Source organism: Lactuca serriola, chromosome 5 (assembly GCF_051521515.1).
Source record: "Lactuca serriola cultivar US96UC23 chromosome 5, Lser_US96UC23_V15, whole genome shotgun sequence".
NCBI classification, from domain to species: Eukaryota; Viridiplantae; Streptophyta; class Magnoliopsida; order Asterales; family Asteraceae; genus Lactuca; species Lactuca serriola.
Window position 1 is genome coordinate 129,015,786 of NC_136412.1, and position 27,221 is coordinate 129,043,006.

Here is a 27,221-nt window from a genome sequence, read left to right on the forward strand (position 1 = left end):
AAAAACCGATTATAACCAATTATAATAGATTGGGTTCGATTTTGGGTCAGAACCGACTCATGTTCATCCCTATGGTGATAGTCCATTATAGAATCCTAGAAATGGGATATCTTGTTAAAATCAAGTTATTTTCTATTTTATAAAATTTCCATGTGAAGTTTAAGCATTGATTTATGTATCTTTAAGGTGGCATGACGAGTTCTTTTATGTTTAGTGCACTTTCAGATTCCTCATAGCTTTTGTTTTTCTCCTTTAAATTTAAGAGATGCATCGTTTACTTTTCAAAGTCAATTCAAGAAGTATCTTTATAGAAATGCGTTTAATGACATCCACAAGCAAAAAAATCATCATTCTTCTTTTGAAGCTTGTTCTATTTCCATAAAATTTAAATATGGTCTCGGTCATTAATATGTCTGTTTGCAGCCATTTGGCATATTAGAAGAATCAATGGTTGCATCTTATTTACGACACTCTCTTAACCAATGGTATTTTTTATAGATTATCTTCAGAATTTATTCATGAGTGGCTAGCCATGAGTTTGATGTAGATGATCATTTGTTAGCTTCCTAATTCCTATGACAGTGAGAATCTTCTTTCGACATCAATCGTAAACCGGAACGGGGGTTTAAAAGCTAGACCATACAATCAAAGTCCACGGTCAATGGAGTCGCTAAAATAGGAAAAGTTCTATATTATAATATGATTTTTGGTTAATCACCACAATGGACAAATATTAGTATTCATGTTTAAAAATACGTCGTACTTAAATGTTCGAATATAACTTACAAAATATTTATTATTTATTTATTTATATACTAGGAGTAAAATCCATGTATTACATGGGTTCATTTAAAATTTTTTTTATATAAAAATTTTAAACATTTAAAAAAGTTTGAATTTATAAGAAAATTTTAAAAAAAATATTGACTTATTAAAATTAAAGTGTTTTTTATCTTTTAAATTGAAAGAAATAATTTAGAAAAATAAACAAAGGAAACTAATGAAGTTTTAATTTACATATGTTGAAATTAGAAGGAAAGTCAAATTTTGAAATTGATATGCATTTATTATTATATTTATTGTAATCATTATATTCTAAATATTATATGAAATTTAATAAAATAGAAAAAACCATAGAATGACACGTGAAAAACATTTAATTGAAAATAACCACAAAATGACATGTGGCAAAAATATTTTATTTTTTAGGGTATATTATTATAATATATTTATTTATTTATTATTATTATTATGACGTATATTCCGTTTTTATACTTTAGAGTTTATATGTTGAAAATTCAGCTCAGTTATCATATTAATGAAAGAAGATTTTGTTTTCACAGGTGCATTTCATGCAGAATTTTTGTAAAATGTGGGGTACCTTATTACTGTTTGAAGTTGATGCGTATTACTCGACAAAACTAATGTTCCTTTGCAGTTTTGCATGCCCTATATAAGATGCTCTGATAAATCTTAGTAAACACACACAAAGAAATTGATCACACAAAAAACAAGAAAACAATGCTTCTTCTTTTCACACTAGTTCTATTTACTTTCGATTTCACAATATCGATGCCTTTGTTGCCTGAGGGAAACTTCATAAGTGCCAACCTTACAGGCATTAGCAACATAGCAAAGCCAGGGTGCCAAACAAAATGCGGGAACTTGACCGTTAAATACCCTTTCGGCATAGGCGAAGGCTGTTACATAGATGACGGATTTGAGTTGACATGCAATTCCACTCATTATGACCCCCCAAAGCTCTTTATTGGGTCAAGTAGCATCGCTATACATAATATTTCAGATTCGGAGATGAGAATTTTCAATACGATTGCTTACGCATGTTATGACGAAGCTGGTGTACCGGATATATCTGACGGGTGGATTCAGTTAAAGGAAAGCTATCGAACTTTTTCACAGAAGAACAAGTTTACTGTCATCGGATGCGATGACTTTGTTTTGATGAATGGGAAGCTGAATGAAATCGACTTCGTTAGTGGTTGTTTGGGACTCTGTAGCATAGAAAGTGTTGTGCCCAACGGGAACTGCTCAGGAATCGGGTGTTGTCAAGCATCAATACCTAAGGGTCTTCGATATATCAATTCTTCATTCAAAACCTTTGGTAACCATACAAGTATTATGTCACTCAATCCTTGCAGTTTTGCATTTCTTGCTGAGGAAGGTAGGTTTGATTTTGGTGGTGTAAACGATTTGAAAGATAGAAAGTTTAATACTAGGACAAATCCCATTGTCCCAATTGTTGTCGATTGGGTGGTTGGAGGCGAAGGGAGTTGCTCACAGGCTACGACATGCAAGGGAAATAGCTCCTGCAACGACGTAGATACTGGTGGGTATCGCTGCAGCTGCAAGGAAGGTTACGAGGGCAATCCTTATCTCGATCAAGGCTGTCAAGGTCAGTTTCAAAATTAAAATCCAAAGATAATCCCTCCATATTATGTACTTAATTAGCAATCACGTTGATCAATATGTTTTCTCGGTTGTTGGTATTGGTAATAATATAGAATATATCACTTTATGTACATCTTTGTTATAATATCATGTGAATATCTTTATTTCCCAGATATCAATGAGTGCGAGGACAAAACCAACTTCCCTTGTTATGGCTTTTGCACTAATACTCCAGGAAGTTACAATTGTACTTGTTTGCATGGATACGAGGGGACTGATGGAAAAAGTGCAGATGGATGTAGACATGTTGCTAAAGATTCAAAATTTTCAGAAGTGGTAATCTCGTTAGGTATATACACTTTCACATAAATATTGTTGGGTCAAATAAACTTTATATAATAACCATAACTAGGGTTGTTTAATATGTCTTTTCCTTGTGACTAGTTTAGATTCAGAATATTTGATGCCATAATTAGAAGTTAATTTGATCTTATAGCCTTTGATATGCCTCATACCAGTTTCATAAATCAGAAGTTATCAAACAGCCCTTTATGTGGCCATCAACTCTTTTTTACCGATCAAGTTTGAGTGTTGAGAAACCACTACTCCATTTGTCTTGATTATAGTAATCCATCTTACATTTTAAGATATAATCGAAGGCAACTTGCTAGAAGAGTCGTTCACAGTGTTAAGATAGGATTCATTTATAAGCAATTAACACAAAACACTATATCCGCTCATAATTTGATCGCTGTATCCTCTAAGAATGAGGCTATGTAAGAATAAATTCACTTGATTCTTTTATGAATGGAAAAACAAAAAAGAAGACTTAAGATGGGATAAAATAGGAACATGGGAAGAACGAAAAGCAGGGGAAGAATTTTTTTTCTAGGAATTTGACTTGATCTGCAAGTATCTTATATTTTATTTTAATAAGACTAAAAAATGAAAATTTAGTCTTAAGATATAACATCCTATTTATATTAGATGTAACATAGTCTTTAGGGCATCCACAGTCCATTGAACTCTAGGGTGTTCAATGGATTGGCACATCATTGTCACATCAAACTTTCACTTTTTATTCAAATATACCTTTTAACATCCACACTTCATTAAACCCTACAAAGTTTAATGGATTTCTATATTTGGTTTTAAATTTAATTGAAAAAGAAAAGATTAAATCCATTGAACCACTCAATGATCATGCAACTCTCTCATTCAACTCTCATCCATGTCATCACTCACACTCCATTAAACTTTTATTCAATCCTAGTCATCATCTATTTAACTCTTATTAAACCCCCATTGTTGATGCCCTTATCCAATACAAAAGCATCAAAACAAGAAACTTTCTTAAAATACCCATGAGACTAAAATTGTCCTCGTTTCTGAATTATGCCAACATATTCTCCTTAATTAATAATTTTCGCTATCTTCACTCCTAACGACCTTTTCATCTCTTCAAACTTGACTGCTCCCGTTGATTTTGTCGGAATGACACCCCGTTGCTCATTAGTTCCATCTAACAATTGAATTCTCTAAACACCTCCACAACCAACTCTGATAATACCCATTTGATCTACTCTTTATTTCTTGCACTCCAGTGACAAACCCTTGTTCAATTGATCACATACCATTTCTAGTATCAAAACCAAAATCATTCTGGAATGTTATGGTATACCTGTCATTCGATGCCATTCCATTGGTGGTGTTATAATTAATAAAATTTAAACTGAATATGGAATTAAAGTCTTACCCGCCAATGGATTTACATAATTAGAACCAATCTCACTTTGTATATAAGAGTCATCAACCTAATCAAATGACCCCATTCATCCAAAACTAGACCATCTATGATGTATATAAGCTTCTATACTCCAAGTGCTAAAGCACAAGCTGTAGCAACTTTATATGTGTTGCAATTTGATGAATAAATAGAGCTTGACTATCCAATGTTACTTAATATGACAATGAAACCATTATCCAACCTCTCACAAACGCGATCGACATTAATTTTTCTTTACTTCACGTGTTGCTCCATAATCAATTCCTTCAATAACTCTTCTTTTCTTGGCTGTAAGAAAAATTGCATTTGCAACACTAACACTTTCTTTCCAACACATTTTTTTATCAATGTCTGCGTATTCTACAGAAGGATAGTCTATGAGAGAGCTTTGCCTCAATCATCAAGCAGATTCTTCCAACTGAATCCTTTGTATTGAGAGAATCAGAGTCTATGATTTTGTATGTTTCAACATACTTAGGTTCACAACATTTTTCCGTTAATCATTGGTGTATCTATATATGTGTCCTTGGAACTGTTGGGTTTTGAGCATTCTAACACTCCTATGGTGTACATGCAACCTTAGAAACCTTGGATCTATGTTTTCTCTAAAATACATGCAAATTTGATTTCCAAGGTTTACAACCTAACTAGCATGTTATGGGGTACTTGTAATATAAAACTTTAAGTAGAATAACATACCTTTCTTTTGTGGTTGATTTCTTGGAGTTTTAGAGCCTAGCACCAATAGTCTGGATGCCTCAAGTGGTGTCACAAATCACCCAAAACAACATGGAAATACTTGAGAGAATATGATGCTCACTAGAATCGACCCACTCTTTGTTTCTCACACACACTAGTGCCAATTCTAGAACCAAGGGCCTCTTTATATAGTATGGAGGATTAGAGTTAAACCCTAATACCCATTACTCTTCATTTACCTAGGATCCATGGGTTAAAAGCTCCATGGACTTCCATATACTCTTAGCCCATCCCAAATAAATCTTAGCCCAATCCATATATATAAGAGTCCATATTTAATTAGCCTCTTTTGATCACTAAATTAATTCCAAAATCAATTTTGATCAACACTAATTAAATAATATGATTTCATATTAATATATTATAACTTATAATATATTAATAGATCATAAACATCTTATTCTAAAAAATATATCCATACAAATTGTTAGGTGAAGTGCAACCCAAAGGGACCATGCCAGGTCGGGTCAAGTTCATACCAAATATAGTTATGGACTTAGAAACCTTATCCAACAGTCTCACACTTGGATAAGTTTGATAACTATAGTTGCAAGTATAACTTCAGAAACCAACCAACAATCTTAGCTCTTTAAAACTCTGTTGAACTATGAAGCGCCATTTTAGATAAGTGATCATATAATCCTCTGTTCTCAAGATATCAGCCGGACAAATACATGGAACAATGTCGTACTTATTGTCCAGAAGTTGTTTCTCGATCTCTGATTTGGTTGACATAGAACTAAATTGAACACATCAATTAGGTTCTCACCGGGCCCGACACATAAGTCAAAACCAAATCATCGAGGGGCCCAGATATCGCTTCTATTGCTAGAAGGAACAGATAAACTTCAACCCATATGCTTGTACTAACTACTTGTTGAATTATGCACAAAAGCTCGTTTTATGACATCAAGTTACTGATGCGTTTTTGTACAATCAATGGATAACCAACTCATAGTTAACAACTCATATCTCTAGGTTTGAAGATATATATGATATTACCGTCTCACGATCACTCGAGATAAATCCCATGAAGTGATACAAGTGAGCATGAGTTTAATCCAATACTCAGACCTTATGAGCACTCATGAATGTTGTAGCAACCATTGCCATGTCTAATGCACCTTAGACAAATCTTACAAGTCAAATTCATGACAGTCTTAATTCAATACCTACTTCCAACGTATGACCGACTACGGAGAATTTTGAATAAAATAATTATTCTGGAAGTCAAAACATGCAAAATTGAAACAATAGTAAACGATTAACATAAGATAGTAACACCTTACTTATAAATAAACAACAACTTTTATTCAATCATTAAATGTCAATTACATTTTACAAGTTTCAGAAATAACTATCTAATTATTAAAACTAATATCGTCTCTCAGGCCGATGCTCCTCGCATGCTGCAAATGCCTAACCCTAGTCAGTCCCTTCGTGAGGGGATCTGCATGGTTCTCTTTTTAAGATACCCCCTTTGCCACGAGGAGTCCTTCTTCTATATTGTGTCTTATGAAGTGATATTTTCTGTCAATGTGTCTGGATCTATCATGATCTCTTGGTTCCTTGGCTAAGGCAACCACACTATTGCTGTCATAGAAAATCTCCATAGGCTCCTGTATAGCTAGTACAACTCCAAGGTCTCCAATGAAGTTCTTTAGCCATATCACCTCCTTTGCCGCTTCACTTGTTGCTATGTACTCTGATTCACAAGTAGAATCAGCTATTGCCTCCTGCTTGGAACTTTTCCAAGTAATTGCTCCTCCATTTAGGGTAAAGATCCAGCCTGACTGAGAGCAGAAATTATCCCTATCAGTCTGAAAACTAGCATCGTTATACCATACTACTCTCAAGTCATCACTCCCACTGAGGGTAAGAACCCAGTCCTTAGTCCTCCGTAGGTACTTGAAAAGATTCTTTACCGTAGTCCAGTGAGCCTTGCCGGGGTTTCCCTGATATCTTATGACCATGCTCAAAGCAAAGGCCACATCGGGGCGAGTACAAGTCATAGCATACATGATCGAGCCAACAGCGGAAGCATATTGTAATCGACTCTTCTTTGCTATCTCAGCCTCTATACTCGGACTCTGACTCTTACTCAGTCTGGCATTGTGCTGGATTGGTAAGTCCCCTTTCTTGGAATTCTCCATGTTGAACCTCTACAACACTTTATCCAAGTAGGTACTCTGACTAAGTCTAATTAGTCTTTTACTCCTGTCTCTCAGTATCCTTATCCCTAGAATATAGGTAGCTTCTCCAAGGTCCTTCATAGCGAAACACTTCCCAGGCCAAGACTTAACCTCCCTTAATGTTGGGATGTCATTTCCTATGAGTAGTATGTCATCCACATACAGTACCAAAAAACTAACTATACTCCCACTAGTCCTAACATATACACATGACTCATCCTTGCTCCTCGAAAATCCAAACTCTTTGACTTTTCATCAAATCAAAGATTCCATCTGCAAGATGCTTGTTTCAATCCATAAATGGATTTCTCAAGCTTACACACTCTATTAGGGTACTTTGCATCGACAAAGCCCTCCGGCTGATTCATGTAAACATCCTCAGCCAACTTTCCATTAAGGAAAGCAGTTTTGACATCTATTTGCCATATTTCATAATCTTGAAATGCAGCTATGTCTAGCAAAACCCTAATAGACTTAATCTTCGCTACTAGTGAGAAGGTCTCATCATAGTCAACTCCCGGAGTTTGAGTAAAGCCCTTCGCCACCAGTCGCGCTTTGTAAGTGTGTACCTTCCCATCCATGTCGATCTTCTTCGTGAATATCCATTTGCATCCAACTGTCTTACGACCTGGTACATTGTCAACCAAGTTCCAAACTTGATTGTCATACATGGACTGAATCTCGCTATCTATAGCCTCTTTCCATTTAGCAGACTCATGGCCTACCATGGCTTCCCTGTAATTATTAGGTTCATCCAAATCTATCAGTGTACTGTCACTAATAAATGTATCACCTTCAGTAGTGATGTGTTAACCATAATAAAAATCAGGTGTGTTCCTAACTATAGTGGAATGCCTTGGAGGTACGAACTCATCTATCGGCTCAACAGGAGTTTCCTCCTCAGGTTGGTCGCTAGTGTTTGAGGTTCTTTCACCACTTGACTCTTGGAGTTCTTCAAGGTCAATTTGCCTCCTTGGCTTATAAATTCTCTCTCACGAAAGACTCCTCTCCTTGCCACAAAGACCACATTTTCACTGGGTCTGTAGAAGAGGTAACCAAAGGATTTCTATGGCTAGCTGATGAAAATACACCTCTCACTTCGAGGTACGAGCTTGTCGTGAGACTCACGCCACACGAAAGCCTCGCAACCCCAAATATTGATGTGGTCTAAATTAGGAACTTTCACAATCCACATCTCGTGAGGTGTTTTGGCAACCTTTTTGGTAGGGACTAGATTAAGGATATGGGCGGCAGTCTTTAAGGCATACCCCCAGAATGAGATTGGTAATAAAGCTCGACTCATCATGGAACGAACCATGTCTAAAAAGGTTTGATTGCGCCTCTCAGCCACACCATTCAGCTGTGGTCTCCTAGGAGGTGTCAATTGTGAGACAATCCCACATTCCTTAAGATAATCAAGGAACTCAATACTAAGATACTATCCTCCCCGATCGGATTGGAGCATCTTGATGTTCTTGCCCAATTGATTCTCCACTTCCTGCTTAACCTCTTTGAACTTCTCAAAGGTTTCTGACTTATGCTTGATTAAGTAGATATATCCATATCTACTGTAATCATTAGTAAAAGTCACATAGTATCGATTAACATCTCTTTGTGGCAATTTTGAAGGGTCCACACACATCTGTGTGTATGAGGTCCAACAAACTTTCACCCCTCTTACAAGTACCATTGAAGGGTGACTTTGTCATTTTTCCAAGTAAACAAGACTCGCAACTATCATCTGATTTTAGGTCAAATGATTCCAAAACTCCAGCCTTTTGGAGTCGGCTTATGCGCTTCTTGTTGACATGTCCAAGACGACAATGCCACAAGGATGCTTTATCCAAGGTAATCGAAGAATCAATATGAAATACATTATTTCCTAAGCTGTCTACAATCGACACGGTTTCATATACACCATCATAAGGTAATGCTTTTAAATAAAACACATCATTATAAAAAGCATCAATAGCACCAATAATTTTATTATCAAATGAAAATGTGAATCCTTGCTTGTACAAACTATGAAGGGAAATAATATTTCTCGCCATTTCTGATGAGTAACAACATTTATTCAAATCTAAAGTTATCTCATTATTAAGCAATAAAGAATAAACTCCAATCTTGGTCACAAGTGATGCTTTCCTATTGCCCATGATAATGTTTATCTTCCCATGCTCCACTTCTTCACTACTTCTTAGGCCCTGCAAATCAGTACAAATGTGAATACTACAACCTGTATCATGCACCCAAGAGTTAGTATGCAATAATTTATTAGACAATATGGTATAAATACCTGCATGATTGGTTTTAACTTTCCCATCCTTTATATCCTGCAAGTATTTAGGGCAACTTTGCTTCTAGTGCCCCTTTTCCTGGTAGTAGAAGCATTGTGCTTCCTTTGGGTTTGAAGAAGGAGGAATGGGACCTTTCTTGGTCCCACTTGAAGAGGAGCCATCAATAGACTTTCCCTTGGTACCCTTCGAAGGGGTCTTCCTCTTCTTCCCCTTTCCCCGACCAATTACCAGAATAGGGGCTGTTGTAGGAGTAGGAGTAGAAGTAACAACCGATTTACCTTCAAGGCCACTTTCAGCGGTCCTTAAAAGTCCTTGAAGTTTGCTAAGTGTGACTTCCTCCTTGTTCATATGATAAGTCATACGCGACTGATCATAACTTGGAGGTAAGGAATGGAGAATTATATCAATCGCCATGTCCTCAGGAAAGTCCACATTAAGCTTTAGCAACCGGTCCACGAACCTTTGCATTTTCTGCAAGTGACCGGTTTTGGGTTCACCATCCTTCATCCTGGCTGTTATCATGGAGGAGATAATTTCATACCTCTTTTGACGTGCACTCTGATGGTGCCTTTCCATCAGATCCAGGTGCATCTAATAGGGGTAGAAATCTTCATAGGATTTCTGGAGTTCGGGAGTCATAGTAGCCAACATAATGCAAGATACTTTAGTAGCATCCCTCTCATGTGCAGCGAACTCCACAATCTCCTCAGAAGTAGCAGTGGACTCATTGATAACCTTAAGCTCCTTGTCAAGGACATATTCCATGTCCTCATAGTGGGTAATCATTCTGATGTTCCTAATCCATTCATTGAAATTAGAACCATCAAAAGTGATTTTCCCACAGAAGTTCATGAGGGAAAAGGAGCCTGTAAGGTTTGAGCCAGCAACAGTGTTGGAAGACATCTGAAAGAAAAGAAGGACAAGTTTTAATTAGATAAAGAGTCCTTAATAAGTCACCCAAATGAAATATGAAGGCTAGGACCCTACAAACTATTTCATAACTTGGAAGAGGGATGCCGTAATCCAAGCTATAAAATATTTGAAGGTAGGTAAATGATGATTTACCAATTTCCACCATGAAAAACAAAATAAATTATTAAGTTTTAATTGGATTTGAAACTCCTAGATCTTTTGAGATTCATTGAAATTTCAATGGCATGTTTAAATCTCGATTGTGCCCTCTCAAGTTTGTGGCTGGGATTCCGAGGATCACAAACAAGGTGTGAATAACCATGCTAATTGACTTGGTACCATTTATTTTATCACCTAATCAATGTGCCGGTTAACCACACGCGCTCCACCGATCTATGATATAACTTAAGTCATCCTTTGCCACTCTTACTAGTCCTTGTTAGTGTGCCGGTTAACCACACGCGCTCCACTAACGACTTGGTAAGGTGCAAAATGTAATTTCATGGGTTAGCACCTATTTCACATTTTTCTAAAGTAACTAAGGTTGGGAATTTATAAAGGTTTAGTTACTTTATAATTTCATTATACTTTTAATGAGGATTAAGGTCCTATCCTACCCGTTCTGCTAACGACCCTCCACCAGTCAAGGAAGCGGTGGGTGAGAGTGGACACCCATTAAATCGCCATTTTATAGGCAGTAACCTTATACCCCCTTATAGACCGACTTTGTGAATGAGGCCTACTAACGGTAATACTGACTTATTCTTATACATACACACACATATATATAATAATAATAATAATAATAATAATAATTAAAATTTTAATATTATAGAAGTATAAGGGACGGATTTTAAACTTTTAAAATTCTAAGGTTCAATTTGGAATTAAAGTATTAATGTGTGAGACTTTACAAATTCCAAACTTGAGGGCAAGTTTTGAAACTATTCAAGACTTTTCAACTTCATAACTTATGACTTAATGGTTTATTAAAATGAGTGACTTTTCATTTTATGTAACCTATGTGTTTTAATACGGACTTTAAAAGAGTGACTTTTGGTAATCGATAAGTTGAGGACAAATTATGGATTCCATTAAAACTCATAATTGATCAAGAATTAATAATTAAACAATTCAGCAAATAATTCATATGATCTAACAATAACTCATAAGAACATGAACATTCATATCAAAATTTCAAGAATTATATTAACACATATAAAACATGGAATTTTGATATTAGCCATTGTAAATGGATTAGCATAACCATTACACCATCTAAAACAAGTTTTAAAACACTAAAACAGTTTAGGGTAATGTTTCTAGTCCATTTCCAGCAGCAAAACTCGAAAAACTACATTCAGGGGCTCCTACTTGTCGAGTACAAGAACCTACTCGACGAGTAGGATGAATTATCACATGGACTCGGCGATTTCATGCTGCAGATAACAGATTTTTGAGCTTTTTCAACAAGTTTGCATCAAGTATCAAGAAAACAAGCCTAGGCTCTGATACCACTGTTAGGTTTTGAGCATTCTAACACTCCTATGGTGTACATGCAACCCTAGAAACCTTGGATCTATGCTTTCTCTAAAATACATGCAACATTGATTTCCAAAGTTTACAAACTAGCATGTTATGGGGTACTTGTAATATAAAACTTTAAGTAGAATAACATACCTTTCTTTTGTGGTTGATTGCTTGGAGTTTTAGAGCCTAGAACCAATAGTGTGGATGCCTCAAGTGGTGTCACAAACCACCCAAAACAACTTGAAAATACTTGAGAGAATATGGTGCTCACTAGAATCGGCCCACTCTTTGTTTCTCACACACACTAGTGCCAATTCTAGAACCAAGGGCCTCTTTATATAGTATGGAGGATTAAGGTTAAACCTTAATACCCATGACTCTTCATTTACCTAGGATCCATGGGTTAAAAGCTCCATGGACTATCCATGCACTTCCATATACTCTTAGCCCATCCCAAATAAATCTTAGCCCAATCCATATATATAAGAGTCCATATTTAATTAGCCTCTTTGGATCACTAAATTAATTCCAAAATCAATTTTGATCAACACTAATTAAATAATATGATTTCATATTAATATATTATAACTTATAATATATTAATAGATCACAAACATCTTATTCTCAAAAATATATCCATACAAATTGTTAGGTGAAGTGCAACCCAAATGGACCATGCCGGGTCGGGTCAAGTTTATACCAAATATAGTTACGGATTTAGACACCTTATCCAAAAGGAACAATATCAAATTTGATTTGAAGACCATTAAGGAGTGATATATCCATTAAAATATGATCTAAAAAGAGCTATCGATAACTTCTCTTAGCTTTAGAGAAGTGAAACTTATATGGCCCATTCTTGTATTTCATCACCATGTTGGTTCTTCAGTTTCACTAAGTAAGCAATGTTGTTCGATTTCGTTCAAATCAACTTTGTATAATTGTTTTTGGGACTGTTTTATATTCATTAGTATCTTGTTTCTTTGATCATGTATCCACACTAACAAGTCATGCATAATGATCTGATGATCGTTTTCTGCGAGTTAACCAAAGCTAATAATGTTAGTATATTACTTTGGTATGTAATACACGTTTTAAAGTAATCGATTTTCACCATTCTTGAAAAGTATCAAGATCGATCCATTGGCCTTAATTTAAACCTTTGATCCATCTTTAAACTTTACATCACCTTATATTTCTTGATTGAGATTTCAAAACTTAGTCTTATCCCTCTTCATGTGATTACTTGCGTCATTATCGAGATACAAGGTCTGGTGTTGTTCTTTTACTTTCGTTTTTAGTTTTGGTTTCATGTTTTATTCATTTAAAAATACTTCATCATTATGCTTGCTATTGTGGACCATTTCTAATAGTAAAGTTGGTTCATTAGAAATGTGACCTTAGGCTAAGTTAGCTTCTTGTAGCCTCTCTCGTCACGGGTTCTTACGTTTGCAAAATAGTGTCTAAATTATTGGCAATTGTCACACCAAATCTTACTCTTGTCTTGATTGGCATTTTTCCACGAGTGCCTTCATGGACTGTTGGTTGTTACCTCTTCCACGACCTCCACAATTTGCATAGTTCCCAGATCCGCCATTACCCTTTCCCAGCAATGTTGGTTTTGTTTGTTGATGTGATTGTTTTCCTACAAGGAACGAGCATGTTCTTAATTTTGTTTTTAGACTTTCTGTCAATTCTTAATTGGTGAGTAGCAAGAACTTATTTTCATCTGTCTCACCAACGCCTCATATTCTCTCCTCATGCACCTTCGGCCTTCACTACCTATTCGATAGTCATGGTGTCTAGATCAACAAATTGTTTCTATTACTTATGCAATTTTCGAAATCTAAATGGTAATGCACATAAGATCTTCTTAATGACATAAGATTCTTCCAAAACTTCTGCTAAGGATCTAACATTACTTATAATATTACTTATCTCTACTGTGAATTCATCAATTTTTCTGATTCATTAATGCATAAGATTTTAAACTCTGATTTTAGGGTTTTAATCTTTGTTTTCTTCACACGATCGACAATAAGACCTCTTGAGGAATGGCTTGGTACATGGCAACCATTGCCAACTTATCTTTCTTTATTCCAACAAGGTTTTTGGTATTCATTGGCTCGAATATACATTACAGCCCCACCTAAGCTTAGGTACTAAACCTCCAAAATATGTCATTTTAACTTGCTAAATATACCCGGTTTGGTTTCACTTGACAAATATATCATCCTCCATAACATTTCTTTCTTTCATTATCCTCTTACCATCTCTGTTTTCTTTCCTCCATTATCGTTTATTACTTCACCCAAGTGAACATTACTAAACCCTAAACCCTAAACCTAAACCCTAAACCCAAAACCTAAACCCTAAACCCTAAACCCTAAACCTAAACCCTAAACCCTAAACCCTAAACCCTAAACCCTAAATCTTAAACCCTATTGTGTCGATCTTGAATTTACATCTTCAAGTATTAATCGTGAATCCATTAACTCTAATCTTTTATAACAAAACAATGTATTTTCAAGAGGTTTAGTACCTAAGCTTAGGTGGGGTTGTAATGTATATTCCCTTTTCCCATATATATATATATATATATATATATATATATATATATATATATATATATATATATAAAGTCAGGATCTTTTGCGAACCAATACTTTCCCGCGAACTTTTTTCGTGTGATTCTTTTTGAAAGTGACTTAAGACACTAAGTCGATCAAATAGAATTTCATTCACAAAAAAAAAAAAAAAATCTCGAAAAAAATGTGCTTATGGAAAATGCATATATTACATCATGTTGTATCATATTTACATTTGTAATTGTCCAAAGCTCATAAACTTCAACACATTACTTGATTTACTTCAAAAGATTTATGATGTTCATCTACATCTTCCTCCTACGTTATGTCTTTTTGTTTTCGAACAACTACTGGGCTATGTAAACTACAGTTGAAAATGAAAAATGATGTAAGAGATACATAAATGAAATAATTCCAAATTTTTTAGAAAGAAATCAATCTATGGGTTGAAAATTAAAAACCTTGAATGATTACAAATGAAAATATGATGTAAAATGATGTAGTATACTAGGATTGAGTACCTAAGCTTATATCATGCTCTAAGGTATATATATATATATATATATATATATATATATATATATATATATATATATATATATATATAGGATATAATGTGGATGGACAACTATTGTGCAGACGTGTGAACAATGCTATCTTATCAGATTTACTAAGAGAATAAGTTGTTTAATAATATGAATACGTTCAACCTCACATAACTATCGTCATTTTTATGCATTCTCACTAATTCTTATTCATTTTTGTTCTCACACATCGTTTTTCACTCACTTTTACTCTTACAGAATACGACTCAATAAACATTCTGACAGAATGAGAATAATAATAAAAAGTCTATAATAACCTTATAGACGATTTAATTAGTGAGAATTTGTGATAATGATAATAGTTATGTAAGATTGAACGTATTCCTATTATCAACTAACATATTTTCTTTGTTATTTTTACAGAATAACATTGTCCATATATCTGCACAATAGATATCAATCTATATTTAAACCTAGCCATCTCTCTCTCTCTCTCTCTCTCTCTATATATATATATATATATATATATATATATATATATATATATATCATGAAGTTTTAATTTAATAGTTACTAAAAAATAAGGATTTTCATAACTACCATAATATCAAACCAGGATAAAACTTTATGTTGTTTATTTTCAAAGAAGTCTTGAAAAATCTTTTTTTTTCCTTTCATTTTTATTGGAATATTCATTTTATATTAATATGTATTCATTCATAATAAATTATGATATATGGATAAAAGTTAATGTTAGTTTTTTTACAAAGAAAGCGTACACCTTTTCTTTGTTATATGAACTAGATGTGAAACCCATATACTACATGGATTGATTAAAAAAAGTTATATATGGAGATATAAACTTTAAATATTTTTTAAAAGAAAATATTAAATATAAAAGTGTAAACATTAAGTATTTCTTAAAATAAAATTTCAAAATATATATACAAACAAAATGATGAATAAATAAATAATTCAATTTATATTAATAAAAAAAACTACATAAAAATAATTATATTTTGACCATATAACATTTTTTTTAGTTTGTCAATAAAAAGCAACAAAGTTTGATTATTTTTTTATATAGACCATTTTGCCTAAAATGACAATGAACTTTAAAAGAAACATGTCAATTTTGAATTATATATATTGAAGGAAATATATTAAAATTTGAAAATATAAGGAAACAAATTAATGAAACATTAATTACTTTCTATAACCTAAAAATTAGATAGTTAATTAAGAAAATAAAAATTTACCACAAAATGAGAAGTGGAAATTAATTTCTAAGAATTAACCATAAAATTACATGTGTCCAAATGCAAAAGAAATTGAAAAGTGACAAAAAGTTTTTTATTTATTAGGGAGGATTGTTTCATACGGTTTCATTCATAAATGAACAAAAGAAAAAAAAGGAAGTAAAAAATACAATGTAGTAATTAACTATTTTCCTATGATCATAAATAAATACTATGCAACAATAATATAGAATGCAATATTATTGCATTATTTTCACAAATTAATATAACTTTAATTATAATTGAATATACGTAATGTAAGTTGTATCTAAAAAAAATGAACAAGAGTATATGTTTCATTCTCATTTGTTGAGCAAAAGAGCAAACATCTCAAATCACTAATGAATGCACTTCAATCACAAATGAAAACACCTCTAATAATTTGAATACACTTCTATAATAAAAAAAATAATACCCATTTAATCATAAATGAATAAATCCGTATATGTTTTTATCATGATTTTCCTTGGATTAAATCATAAGTGAACAACAACTCCACAATCACCCAACACCACCTGCTACTACCCTAATCTTATCAAGATTGTCCCGACCACATTCAAACTACAATTAGTCCATCGTTTTCATTTGTTCATGCCGCCAACAACCACCATAATATCCCAACATCACACCCAAATCACCACCAAACTGTTACAAACCAAGTTATATACTATGCTAAAATAAGTTTCTTTTGAAAAACTCAACGAGAGAGTTTGTTGAAGCATTTAATCGCCTCTTCCCATTCTTGACTTACCTCTAAACCTAATTACCTTTTGATGTTTTTGTTTAACATATGTATGAATGAGATTTTACCATGGGATCAATGGGAATACCATTAAAAAGAACTTCAACAATACTCAGTAACATAAGAAGATCCTCTTTTAATTTCATTACGAAAAGAATTGTCAAGTTGTCATTATCTCATAAAATAAAAGAGGAATCCAAAAAAAATCTTGAAATTAAGCATGTTACCATTATGACACGCATATCCCATGCACAACAATTAAACAAAATAGGTATCGTTGTAGTAAGATGATATTAACGTGGGGGTGTTATTGATGAAAAAAGCCACCGACTTGTTTGATTTCCACAAAGATAGTACAATAGATAGACAATTAAATAGGTGTAAATTTAAGCCAACAAGGAAGTTGTATAATTAAAAATGCATAAGTGTCGGCTTCATAAGCCTTGTATTGAATTGAAAATGATAAATCGTTCAGGTTCCGTCTACTTTCTTACACTCATATAACGTATATAACATGAAGAAACACAAGAGTCATAAGTTATAAAAAATAATGGTCCTGGAGTATATGATATTCAGTCAAAATGTTCCTAAAAATCAACACAACTTGTTTCCAAAGAGACGTGAAGTTCGTTCGAGGAGGGGAGATGAAGGCGGAGGGAAGAACCACCGCAGGAGATGAAAGAAACAGTTCGGCGGGGATAGCCAAAAGCACCTATAGTTCTAGAACAGAAAGTAAGAGAGAGAGAGAGAGAGAGTGTGTAAATCCCATCAATCAGTTGCTGTTGTGCAGTAAAGGATCACAAAAGATGAAGGCCTCGTTCAGATGGTCGTTTGAACTGATGTTGGCGATGAATGTGCGTGAGGGTTTACATCCAGTCAGAAAAAAAGTGTAGAAGATTATCTTGATATGAGGCATAATCGGTAGGTTAAGGTGGACGATGATGGTGTTTCTAGAACCATACATGTCGAACCCTATTTTAAAGAGAGAGAGAGAGAAAGGGAGAGAGAGAGATGATTATATTCAATTAGTAGGGTGATTCACCGGTGGTCCAATGTTAGTCGATACGAAGGAACAGGTGGGAAGGGGTCATCAATTGTCCCCGAGAAAGAAAGAGAGGAGCGGTGGTGGCCACGATATTATCCAGATGAGAATTAACAGTTGTTGTAAGGCACTGATAACACTAGTAGAACACTATACAAATTTTTTTGGGGGTTGCTTCTTAAGATATGATAGGTAACGTAGAGAAAAGAAGATGGCTAGTTTTACGCCTAGTTCCTAAGTTCAAGAAAATAAAAGAAAAGAAGAGAAAAAAATCCAGGAGAGAAAATAAGAGAAAGGAAAGGTAAATAAAGTTTTCTTTTGTGTTTCGGAGTTGGAGAAAAATTAATCATTTTGTTATATCTTTCCAAATACTTCCAAATTGGAAGAAAAGTTAGGAGGGAAAATGATACTTCCATTTCTCTCTACTTCCTTCCACTTCATTCCTTTAATGAAACTCGAGAACACCAATTTATTTTACTTTATTCTCATTTCCACCCATTTCCTTTCTTTTCTCTCGTTAGGTTGAACTCGGGAAATGGGTGTTAAGGTAACAAATAAATTGATATCCCCAAAATACCCTTATCGTCTATTATCAATTTTCAATTTCATCATATAACTTTTTATATTTACATTAATGGCCCATGTATAATAGCCATCGGTCTTAATAATTGAAAGGTCCAGATTTATTCAAGTATTCTCAACCTTTTTGATGTTCTTGATATATATATATATATATATATATATATATATATATATATATATATATATATACTCATCCTGATGGCCGATGCAACATAATGTGATCGTGACAACATTGGATACTGAAACGAGGGTTACTCTTTTTTGTTTGGCATTGCAACACTTCATAGTTGCTATACTAGATTCAGTCTGATACTAAATTGAAAATCAATTCACTCTATTCTTTAAGAATAAGGTTATATAAGAATCAATTCATTTGATTCTTTTATGAAAGGAAAAACAAAGAAGAAAACTTAAAAGGGGACATTAGTAGGAACAAGGGCGGAAGAAAAAAAAATAGGAGAGAAAAACTTTTCTAGAAATATTACTTGATCTCTATGTATCTTATTGAATCAAAAGTAAAAACTGGAAATTTAATCATAATACATAACACCTTATTTATACTAGACTTGATGGAGTCCTCCAATGCAAAAACGTTAAAACAAAAAAGTTTCCTAAAATAAGGATAATCATTAAATTATAAAAATCTTATCAATATGGAATCTAAGTAAAATACTAAGACCTGATAATATTGCCATATGATTATTGAAAGATAGAAATGACAAGGTTCTTGATGAAAAGCATAAAAGATACAAACAAGAATAAGGTGAATAAATATTTGCTAAGACCAAACCCTAATGGGCTAAAGGCAAAAAGGCCCATAAACACATGGGCTAACAACATATAGGCTAACACCCCCTCAAACTCATAATGCCGCAACAATAAGCATTGAGAGTTGGTCACACAAAAAACAAAACCGAGACACTAATAGAGCCTTCGTAAAAATATCCGCATGCTGCAAGGTTGATGAAACAAACGAGAGCCTCTCTCTTCCGAGTTGTAAGTGATGACGTGTGAAGTGGCAATCAATCTATATGTGATTTGTCCGCCAATGGAAAATAGAATTCTTCGCAATTTGTATCACACTTTTGTTATTACAATTCAGGAGAGTAGGTGAAGAAATGTGAATCCCCATATCTGCAAGAAGCCATCGTAACCAAATAATCTCACGGGTTGTCACAACCATAGCACAATACTCAGCCTCCATGGACGATCTAGAGACGATGTCTTTTTTCTTGCTATTCCATGAAATGAGAGACTCTCCAAGAAACATGCAGAATCCGATGGTGGATGTACGATCATGACGATCACCATCCCAATCAACATCACTAAAGGCACGTAACGCAAGAGACTACGTTGAGGGAAACAAGAGGTTTTGAAACTGAGTGCCATGAAGATATCTCAGAAACTGAGTGCCATGCAGCAAACCCAAATCCTTCAAAGAGTCAATACCACTATGGTCATCACAAGTAACGATCGTGTCATCCAGATATAAGGACAAAAGAATCTGTCCTGTACTCGAGCATATAATAAACAAAGTCGAATCATGATCACTCTGAAAAAATCCAAGAGAGGTAATCATTGTGGAGAATTTCTCAAACCAAACACTAGGTGCTTGCTTGAGACCATACAAAGCTTTTGCGAAGCCGACAAGCCTCACCCGGCTAATGCTGAATTCCTGGGGGAGGAGACATATAAACCTCCTCATGGAGGCCACCATTCAAAAAGGCATTCTTGACATCCATTTAAAAGATCTTCCACTATCGAACAAATGAAACTGCAGTCATAGTAAGAATTGTCGTCATCTTTGACACTAGGGCAAAGGTCTCCTCATATTCCAAACCATACTGTTGGGAATACCCTTTTTCTACAATTCTATCCTTGTACCGCTCAATAGACCCTTTAGATTTTGTTTTTATCTTGTACTCCAGCGACAACCAATCCTATATTTACTAGGAGGAAGGGAAACCAAATCCCATGTATGAATTCAATGAAGAGAAGTGAGTTCCTCAGCTATAGCATTCTATCAAAGAGAATCTAATACAACCTCTTTATACGATTCAGGTTTATACAAAATGGTGGATGCTATCTATAAAGGAAGCAAATGATCATGAGTATGAAGAATAAGTAAAATTTAGAAGCTTGGTGGACTTGATAGGACGAGTAGACCTCCTGAAGGGTGGTGGTGGAAGTGGATCTTCAATCTCAACAGTCGAAGGGGCATACTCAGGAGGAGGAGAAGTCGATGAAATCTCTGAAGAAGTGGGAGTGTCATGAGCTGAAGGATTAGACGACATAGATGGATATCGAGTCTCTATCTCCTCACCGAAAGGATCAATATGTAGAAGATTTAACTTCGTTATATTGTGGGTTGTATCAATAATCGAGTAGAAAAGAATATGTTCCAACAAAGTGGCATGTCGAGAAACATATAACTGTAGACTCCCAGGATCATAGCAACAATATCCTTTCTTTCCAACAACATACCCCAAAATACACAAATAGCAGATTCCAGCCCCAACTTGTTCCCCTCAACACGAGGCCGAAGAAAAAAACAAGTACATCCAAAACTTATAAGGCAAAGTAGTCTGGTAGGTGATCATATAGCTTCTTAAAAGGAGACATTCTTGAATTCAATGAAGTAGGGATACAATTAATCACATAAAAAATAGTTAGTACTGTTTCTCCCTAAAACGCACTAGGAACCTGTGTAGACAGGAGCAATGAGCGGTCTGTCTCAACAATATGACAGTGTTTTCTTCTGCCACATTGTTTTGCTGAGGAGTGTCAATACACGATGGCTGGTGTATGGTACCATCCGAAGCAAGAAACCAAGTAAAATTGTTAGAGGTATATTCACCCCCTAAGTCGCACCTGAATCACTTGATCATAGCCGGATTTTGATTTTTAACAAGAGCTCTAAAACTACTGTAAATGCCAAGGAAATCAGATCTACATTTCATAAGATAAACCTAAGTATATCAAGTATAATCATCTGTAAAAGATGCATAATAGGTCGACCCACCCTTTGTGGATACTAGTGTAGGACCCCATACATCAGAATGAATAATATCAAAAGGAACAGTAGAATAAAACATACTTTTAATAAAAGGTAAAGCAGAGAATTTTTCCAGTTTACAACCACTACAATTAAAAATCTCACCAGTGTTCAAATGACCCAAAACACCACTAGATGCTAGAAAACTCAAATGCGATACATACACATGTCCCAAACGAGAAATCCAAAGATAAAACTTAGACGCCAAAGGACTCAAATGAAAAGAAGACAAATCAATGTTGGAGGCAGAAACATCAGACACTTTGAGAACCTCCAAGACATACAGTTACCCCACCCTACGGCTGATCCCAATCACATTTTGGGTGTGTTGATCCTATATAACAGAATCATAAAAGAATACCCAATTACTAGACTTACACAACTGACTGACTGAAGCAAGATTCAAAGTAAGTTTTGGAATGTAATAAACATCAAGGATAGTGATATGAGAAATAGAAACATACCTAATACCCTCGAATGGCATAAATGTATCACTAGCAGACATAACAGAGATAGATGACACATATGACAAAGAAGTAAATGATGACAAATGAGGAGTCATGTGATGGGTTGCACCCGAATTTAAAATCCACAAAGATGAGGGAATACCTGAGGTACCGGATGAAGTAGGACCAGAGTGAGACATAGATGCAGACATGGTAGTGGGATTAGAGGCCAAATACTGTTTGAAACTCTCAAAAACCTTTTGATTCAATGTAGATTGTGACACGTTTCCAACAGATTCTGTGTCAACTGGTGGTGTAGCAGCAACATCAAACTATGGAGGACGAGGTGTCCATGGACGAGTACTAGAGGAACGTGGCTGAAACATCTGCTGACCAGACCTATTCTGTTGTCCCGACTGAGGCTGACCAGATTTACACTTGTTGACTAACAATGGACACTGAGCTTTCCAATGATTTTTCTGTTTTCAGAATGCATACTCATCATAAGTAACCCTTGGAGTTTGTCGAGATTGATTAGAGGAAACAACAAGCAAAGCAGGACTGGAAGTTGGAATGGAGGTTGCTTTAAATAATTTATCCGCGTAAGACTTGATACGAGTCTCTTCAGCAATCAACTCATGAAAAATAGAATCCACCGAGGGAAGGGGGGATCGATGAAGAATCATTCCACGTAGGCCTTCAAAATCAGAACACAACGACATTAAAAACTGGTCCAAACGTTGTTCTTCCCTCCTAGAAATATAAGACTTAAAATCGTTTAACTCTTTAGATTCAGTAAGAGCCAATTGATCCCACAAATTAGACATAGTAACATATAAATCTTGAATACTCATATTATTTTATTGAAGAACACGGATATCATATCTTAATTGATATTATTTAGCAAAGTTAGACTAAGTATACAGTTTCTCTAAATGATTCAAAACTTCCTTTATTTTGTCATATTTAGTCAAATGCATACCACTAGATTATGTAAGAGAATTGTTAATCCAAGTAATGACCTTGGAGTTATCAGTCTCCCAAGTAGACTTAGCAATTTGAAACACAAATACACGACTTTGTGAGAGACATGACACGACATGAATACACGACATGAATACATCTTTAAAATTGAGAAAACGCTTATTTCTCTTCGTGTATTTGTATCGTATCAAATTCGTGGCTAACATGTTTTCATGACATGAATACACGAATTGTCAGGTCTACTCCCAAACATCAACCAACAAATCGAAATTCTCAGCTTGAGGCATTGAAGGTTTGTCTTTAGTCCTAGTGACATATCCCCACATATTCTTCCCTCAAAGGAAGTTCTTCATAACATAACTCCAATAAGTATAATACTTTCCATCTAATCAAATACCAATTGCCTGAAGGGAATCATCATTTCCAGTCATGTTGGCAATATATTAATAACCACAACAACATATAACCAATCATAGTGTGTGTTTGACACGAAGCTTTTGGAAGCGTCTGGGAGCTTCTAGCTTTTAGCTTTTGATAAAACGCTCTAGTTTATATAAAAATCTTCATTTGGCGGTACGGGCATTTAATTTTTAGTTTAAACAAAACACTCCAAATCTAAAAGCTACTTCACGTAGTGTTTAACAAAATGCTATTGAGCTTTTGAAATCAATTTCCATAATTACCCTTATATATATATATATATATATATATATATATATATATATATATATATATATATTAATTGTCCTTTTATGTAATTTTATATATTTTAAAAGCTTCCAACTATTTTTGCCTAACTTTCATATAACAAAGTAAAAGCCACAACTTCCCGCTACCAGCTACCCGCCACCCGCTACTCGCTTCCAGCTAACAACGACTTTTGCTAAACAAGTACATAGAATGAGAACAGTAACAAACCAACGGAAGCAACTAATCGAACAATAAGAGATCGAACAACAACAACAAACTAACAACAACAACAATCAAATACCAACAAGCAAACGAACACTAGCAATGAAGAAGCATCAAACAGATTGGAAACGAAACGACTACAACAACCTTAGCTAAGACCACAGATGACTGCTACAAAACCTTCTAACAACGTATCAAACATCCGTTCTGATATCATATGATAATATTACTATCTGATTATTGAAAGAGAGAAATTACAAGGTTCTTGATGAAAAACATAAAAGCTACAAACAAGAAAAGAGAGAATAAATATTAGTTAAGATCAAACCTAATGAGCTAAAGGCTAAAATGCTCGTAAACATGTAGGCTAACAAGATATATGCTAAGAAGACCATGTTAATATTTTTAGTTCATTTTTTCTTCTATGAGGCCGTATTCATTAATTTTGCAATTCCTTACCAAACTTCTTCTCTTCTCTCAGCCTCCATATTTCTTCCCTTTGGTTCTTTTAAAATCACCTGCGCATACGTTATCTGCATCAACTACTCCTGCGCAATAGTTGTCAGATAACATCTTTTGTTCTCTTATTACCTGGACAAAGGCAAAAATAGATTAATCGTACTCAGATTCCCAACGATCAATGAGCATGCCAGGGTTTTGAACTTTAAGCATTAAGTCCATGCATCAAGTCAAGAGCGACTGCTGGCATCAAACAATATTCATTTTTAGCCAATTGACAACAGGTTCAACAATAGTCGTAAGATCTAGTACCAGTTAAGATGTGCATTGCAACAGTCGTCGCTGCATCTTGCTCAATTAGTTTATGCATTGCTTCTGTCTTTTAATCTAGCTTGGTCACAATGCTTTTATATTTTAATGTATACAAAAAACAAACTCTCAAACAAACAAACATTCCGTGCATTGTTACCTAATGGATCTTTTTTAACACATGCTTTTATATTTTAATTTATACAAAAAACAAATATTTATTGTAGAGCTTTATTTGTTTTCCTTTCGCATGTAGTTCTGGTGTTTGGCTTTCTAGCCATATTATCTGGCATAACTGGCATTTGCTTTGGCATAAGGAAGAGGAAACTGAACAAGCTACGAGAAAAGTTTTTTGAGAAAAACGGGGGTGAGTTTCTGAAACAAAAGCTCAAGGCACCAGGGGCTAGTGATGCCGTGACTATGTTTAGTAGTGAACAGCTCCGAAAAGCTACTGATAACTATTCCGAGGAGCAAATTATTGGCCGAGGTGGTTCTGGTATAGTGTACAAAGGAATCTTGTTGGATAAACGTGTTGTTGCAATAAAAAAGTCTAAACTAGTTGATGGGACCCAAGCAGAGCAATTCATCAATGAAGTCTTGATCCTTACACAAATCATCCACCGCAATGTGGTTAAGCTATTAGGTTGTTGTTTGGAAGAGGAGGTACCAGTACTAGTCTATGAATTCATCTCGAATAACACGCTTTTCTATCACATTCATAATAGATTGGGCGGAATGAGTTGGTTATCATGGGAGAATCGGCTAAGAGTTGCTACTGAAGCTGCAACTGCATTTGCATACCTTCACTCACAAGCTGCTATGCCTATCATACACAGAGATGTCAAGTCTGCAAATATATTATTAGATGAAAACTACACCACAAAAGTATCAGATTTTGGTGCTTCGAGGTTGGTCCCTTTAGATCACGATCAAGTAACTACTCTTATTCAGGGCACACTTGGGTACTTGGATCCTGAATACTACCATACAAGTCAGTTAACCGATAAGAGTGATGTTTATAGCTTCGGTGTGGTCGTTGCAGAACTCTTAACCGGGAGAAAACCCATTTGTGCAGGTAGAACCAATGAGGAAAAGAATTTGGCAACATACTTTGTCAAGTCAATGAACGAAAATCGTTTATTCCAAATTGTTGAACCACGGTTGCTACATGAAGGGACTATTGAGCAGTTACAAGCAGTAGCTGAGATCGCAAAGAAATGCCTTAACTTATTAGGAGAAAATAGACCTACCATGACAGAGGTGGCAATGGAGTTAGAGGGTTTAAGAAAGTTTTCAACTCATCCATGGGTTCAACGTCAAGAAACACGTGATGAAACCAAAAGCCTAATTCTAGAAGTAGAGCAATCTGATCTTTATGCTGTCCCGTTAATCCCACATAGTACTAACGAGCGGGAATCTTACTCGGGTTCGACAGGAATTGTTGATCAAGAAAACATACCACGCTAAGTTTGTATGGTGCTTGTAATATATAGACTAGTCCCGGTTGTTGGAGAATCAGCATGACCATGCTTTTTTCAAAACATTGTTATTGTCGTCTTCACTGAGTTGTGTCGAGTCGTCTATGCTTATATGCTTTTACTTCTTTGTTTGTCGTCAAGAGTACCTCGTGGGTAATTTGAGTGATTTTGTTAGGTGTTTCCTTTTAACTACCATATGATCCTTTGTTATTCGCATGAGTTCGAGATACATATGTAACATAAAAAGCGTTCGTCATTTTTATAGTTTGTTAAAATTTGGTTCATGACTTCTTAGTTAATAAAAAAATTTGCACCATGCTTCTTTTATCTTTCTAACCATGCTGATTTTCCATGATCATGGAGCTTTTCTTACTAGATGGTCATGCATGGTGAAGCACGTCAAGCAAATCCTTCACATGTTGAGCGACAGGCACCATTTAACTTATTTTTTACAAGCCTCTAATTTTTCTAGTATTTGACTCTTAATACATATCTCTTTTTGTTGATTGTTATATTAAATAAACTTTCCTTCGTAATTGTCAAATTTAGTAGATAAAACTGCAAAAATAATCCATATGATTTGTATTTTTTCCGGGTTTTAATCTAAACCCTGACAATTTTGGATGCATAATCCTTTTGAATAGGTTTTTCTATAGAATTGGTCTAGATGTTCAAATGTCTATTTTAGCCTTTTATTTTTTTTTTCATTTGTCATTATTATTTTTAAAAAAATAAACCCCCCTCGCCCACCAGTTTTTAATCATTTTTAACATTTTATTATTAAGAAAAGAAATATAATAGAAACCAACCCCTCCCCACTTCCACCATAATCTTTCCCACAACCCTCCTCCTTTTGTCTTGTCAGGCGGCCAATGCAACTCCTCCAATCACCGTCT

The 27,221-nt window shown here is 34.7% G+C and overlaps 1 protein-coding gene across 1 annotated transcript; it reads left to right on the plus strand.

Annotated features, from left to right (window-relative positions):
- Positions 1-1,488: 1,488 nt before the first annotated feature.
- Positions 1,489-26,639, plus strand: LOC145052973 (wall-associated receptor kinase 2-like). The gene is made up of 3 exons (XM_079000924.1): positions 1,489-2,413; positions 2,582-2,758; positions 25,104-26,639. Exons 1-3 carry the CDS (start codon positions 1,522-1,524, stop codon positions 26,312-26,314), a joined length of 2,280 nt encoding a protein of 759 aa, XP_078857050.1. The 5' UTR covers positions 1,489-1,521; the 3' UTR covers positions 26,315-26,639.
- Positions 26,640-27,221: the final 582 nt, after the last annotated feature.

Coding starts and splice junctions, on each gene's coding strand:
- LOC145052973 (XM_079000924.1), top strand. CDS start 1,522: ATGCTTCTTCTTTTCACACTAGTTCTATTTACTTTCGATTTCACAATA. Junction 2,414..2,581: donor TCTCGATCAAGGCTGTCAAG/GTCAGTTTCAAA, acceptor TTTATTTCCCAG/ATATCAATGAGTGCGAGGAC. Junction 2,759..25,103: donor AGAAGTGGTAATCTCGTTAG/GTATATACACTT, acceptor TTTCGCATGTAG/TTCTGGTGTTTGGCTTTCTA.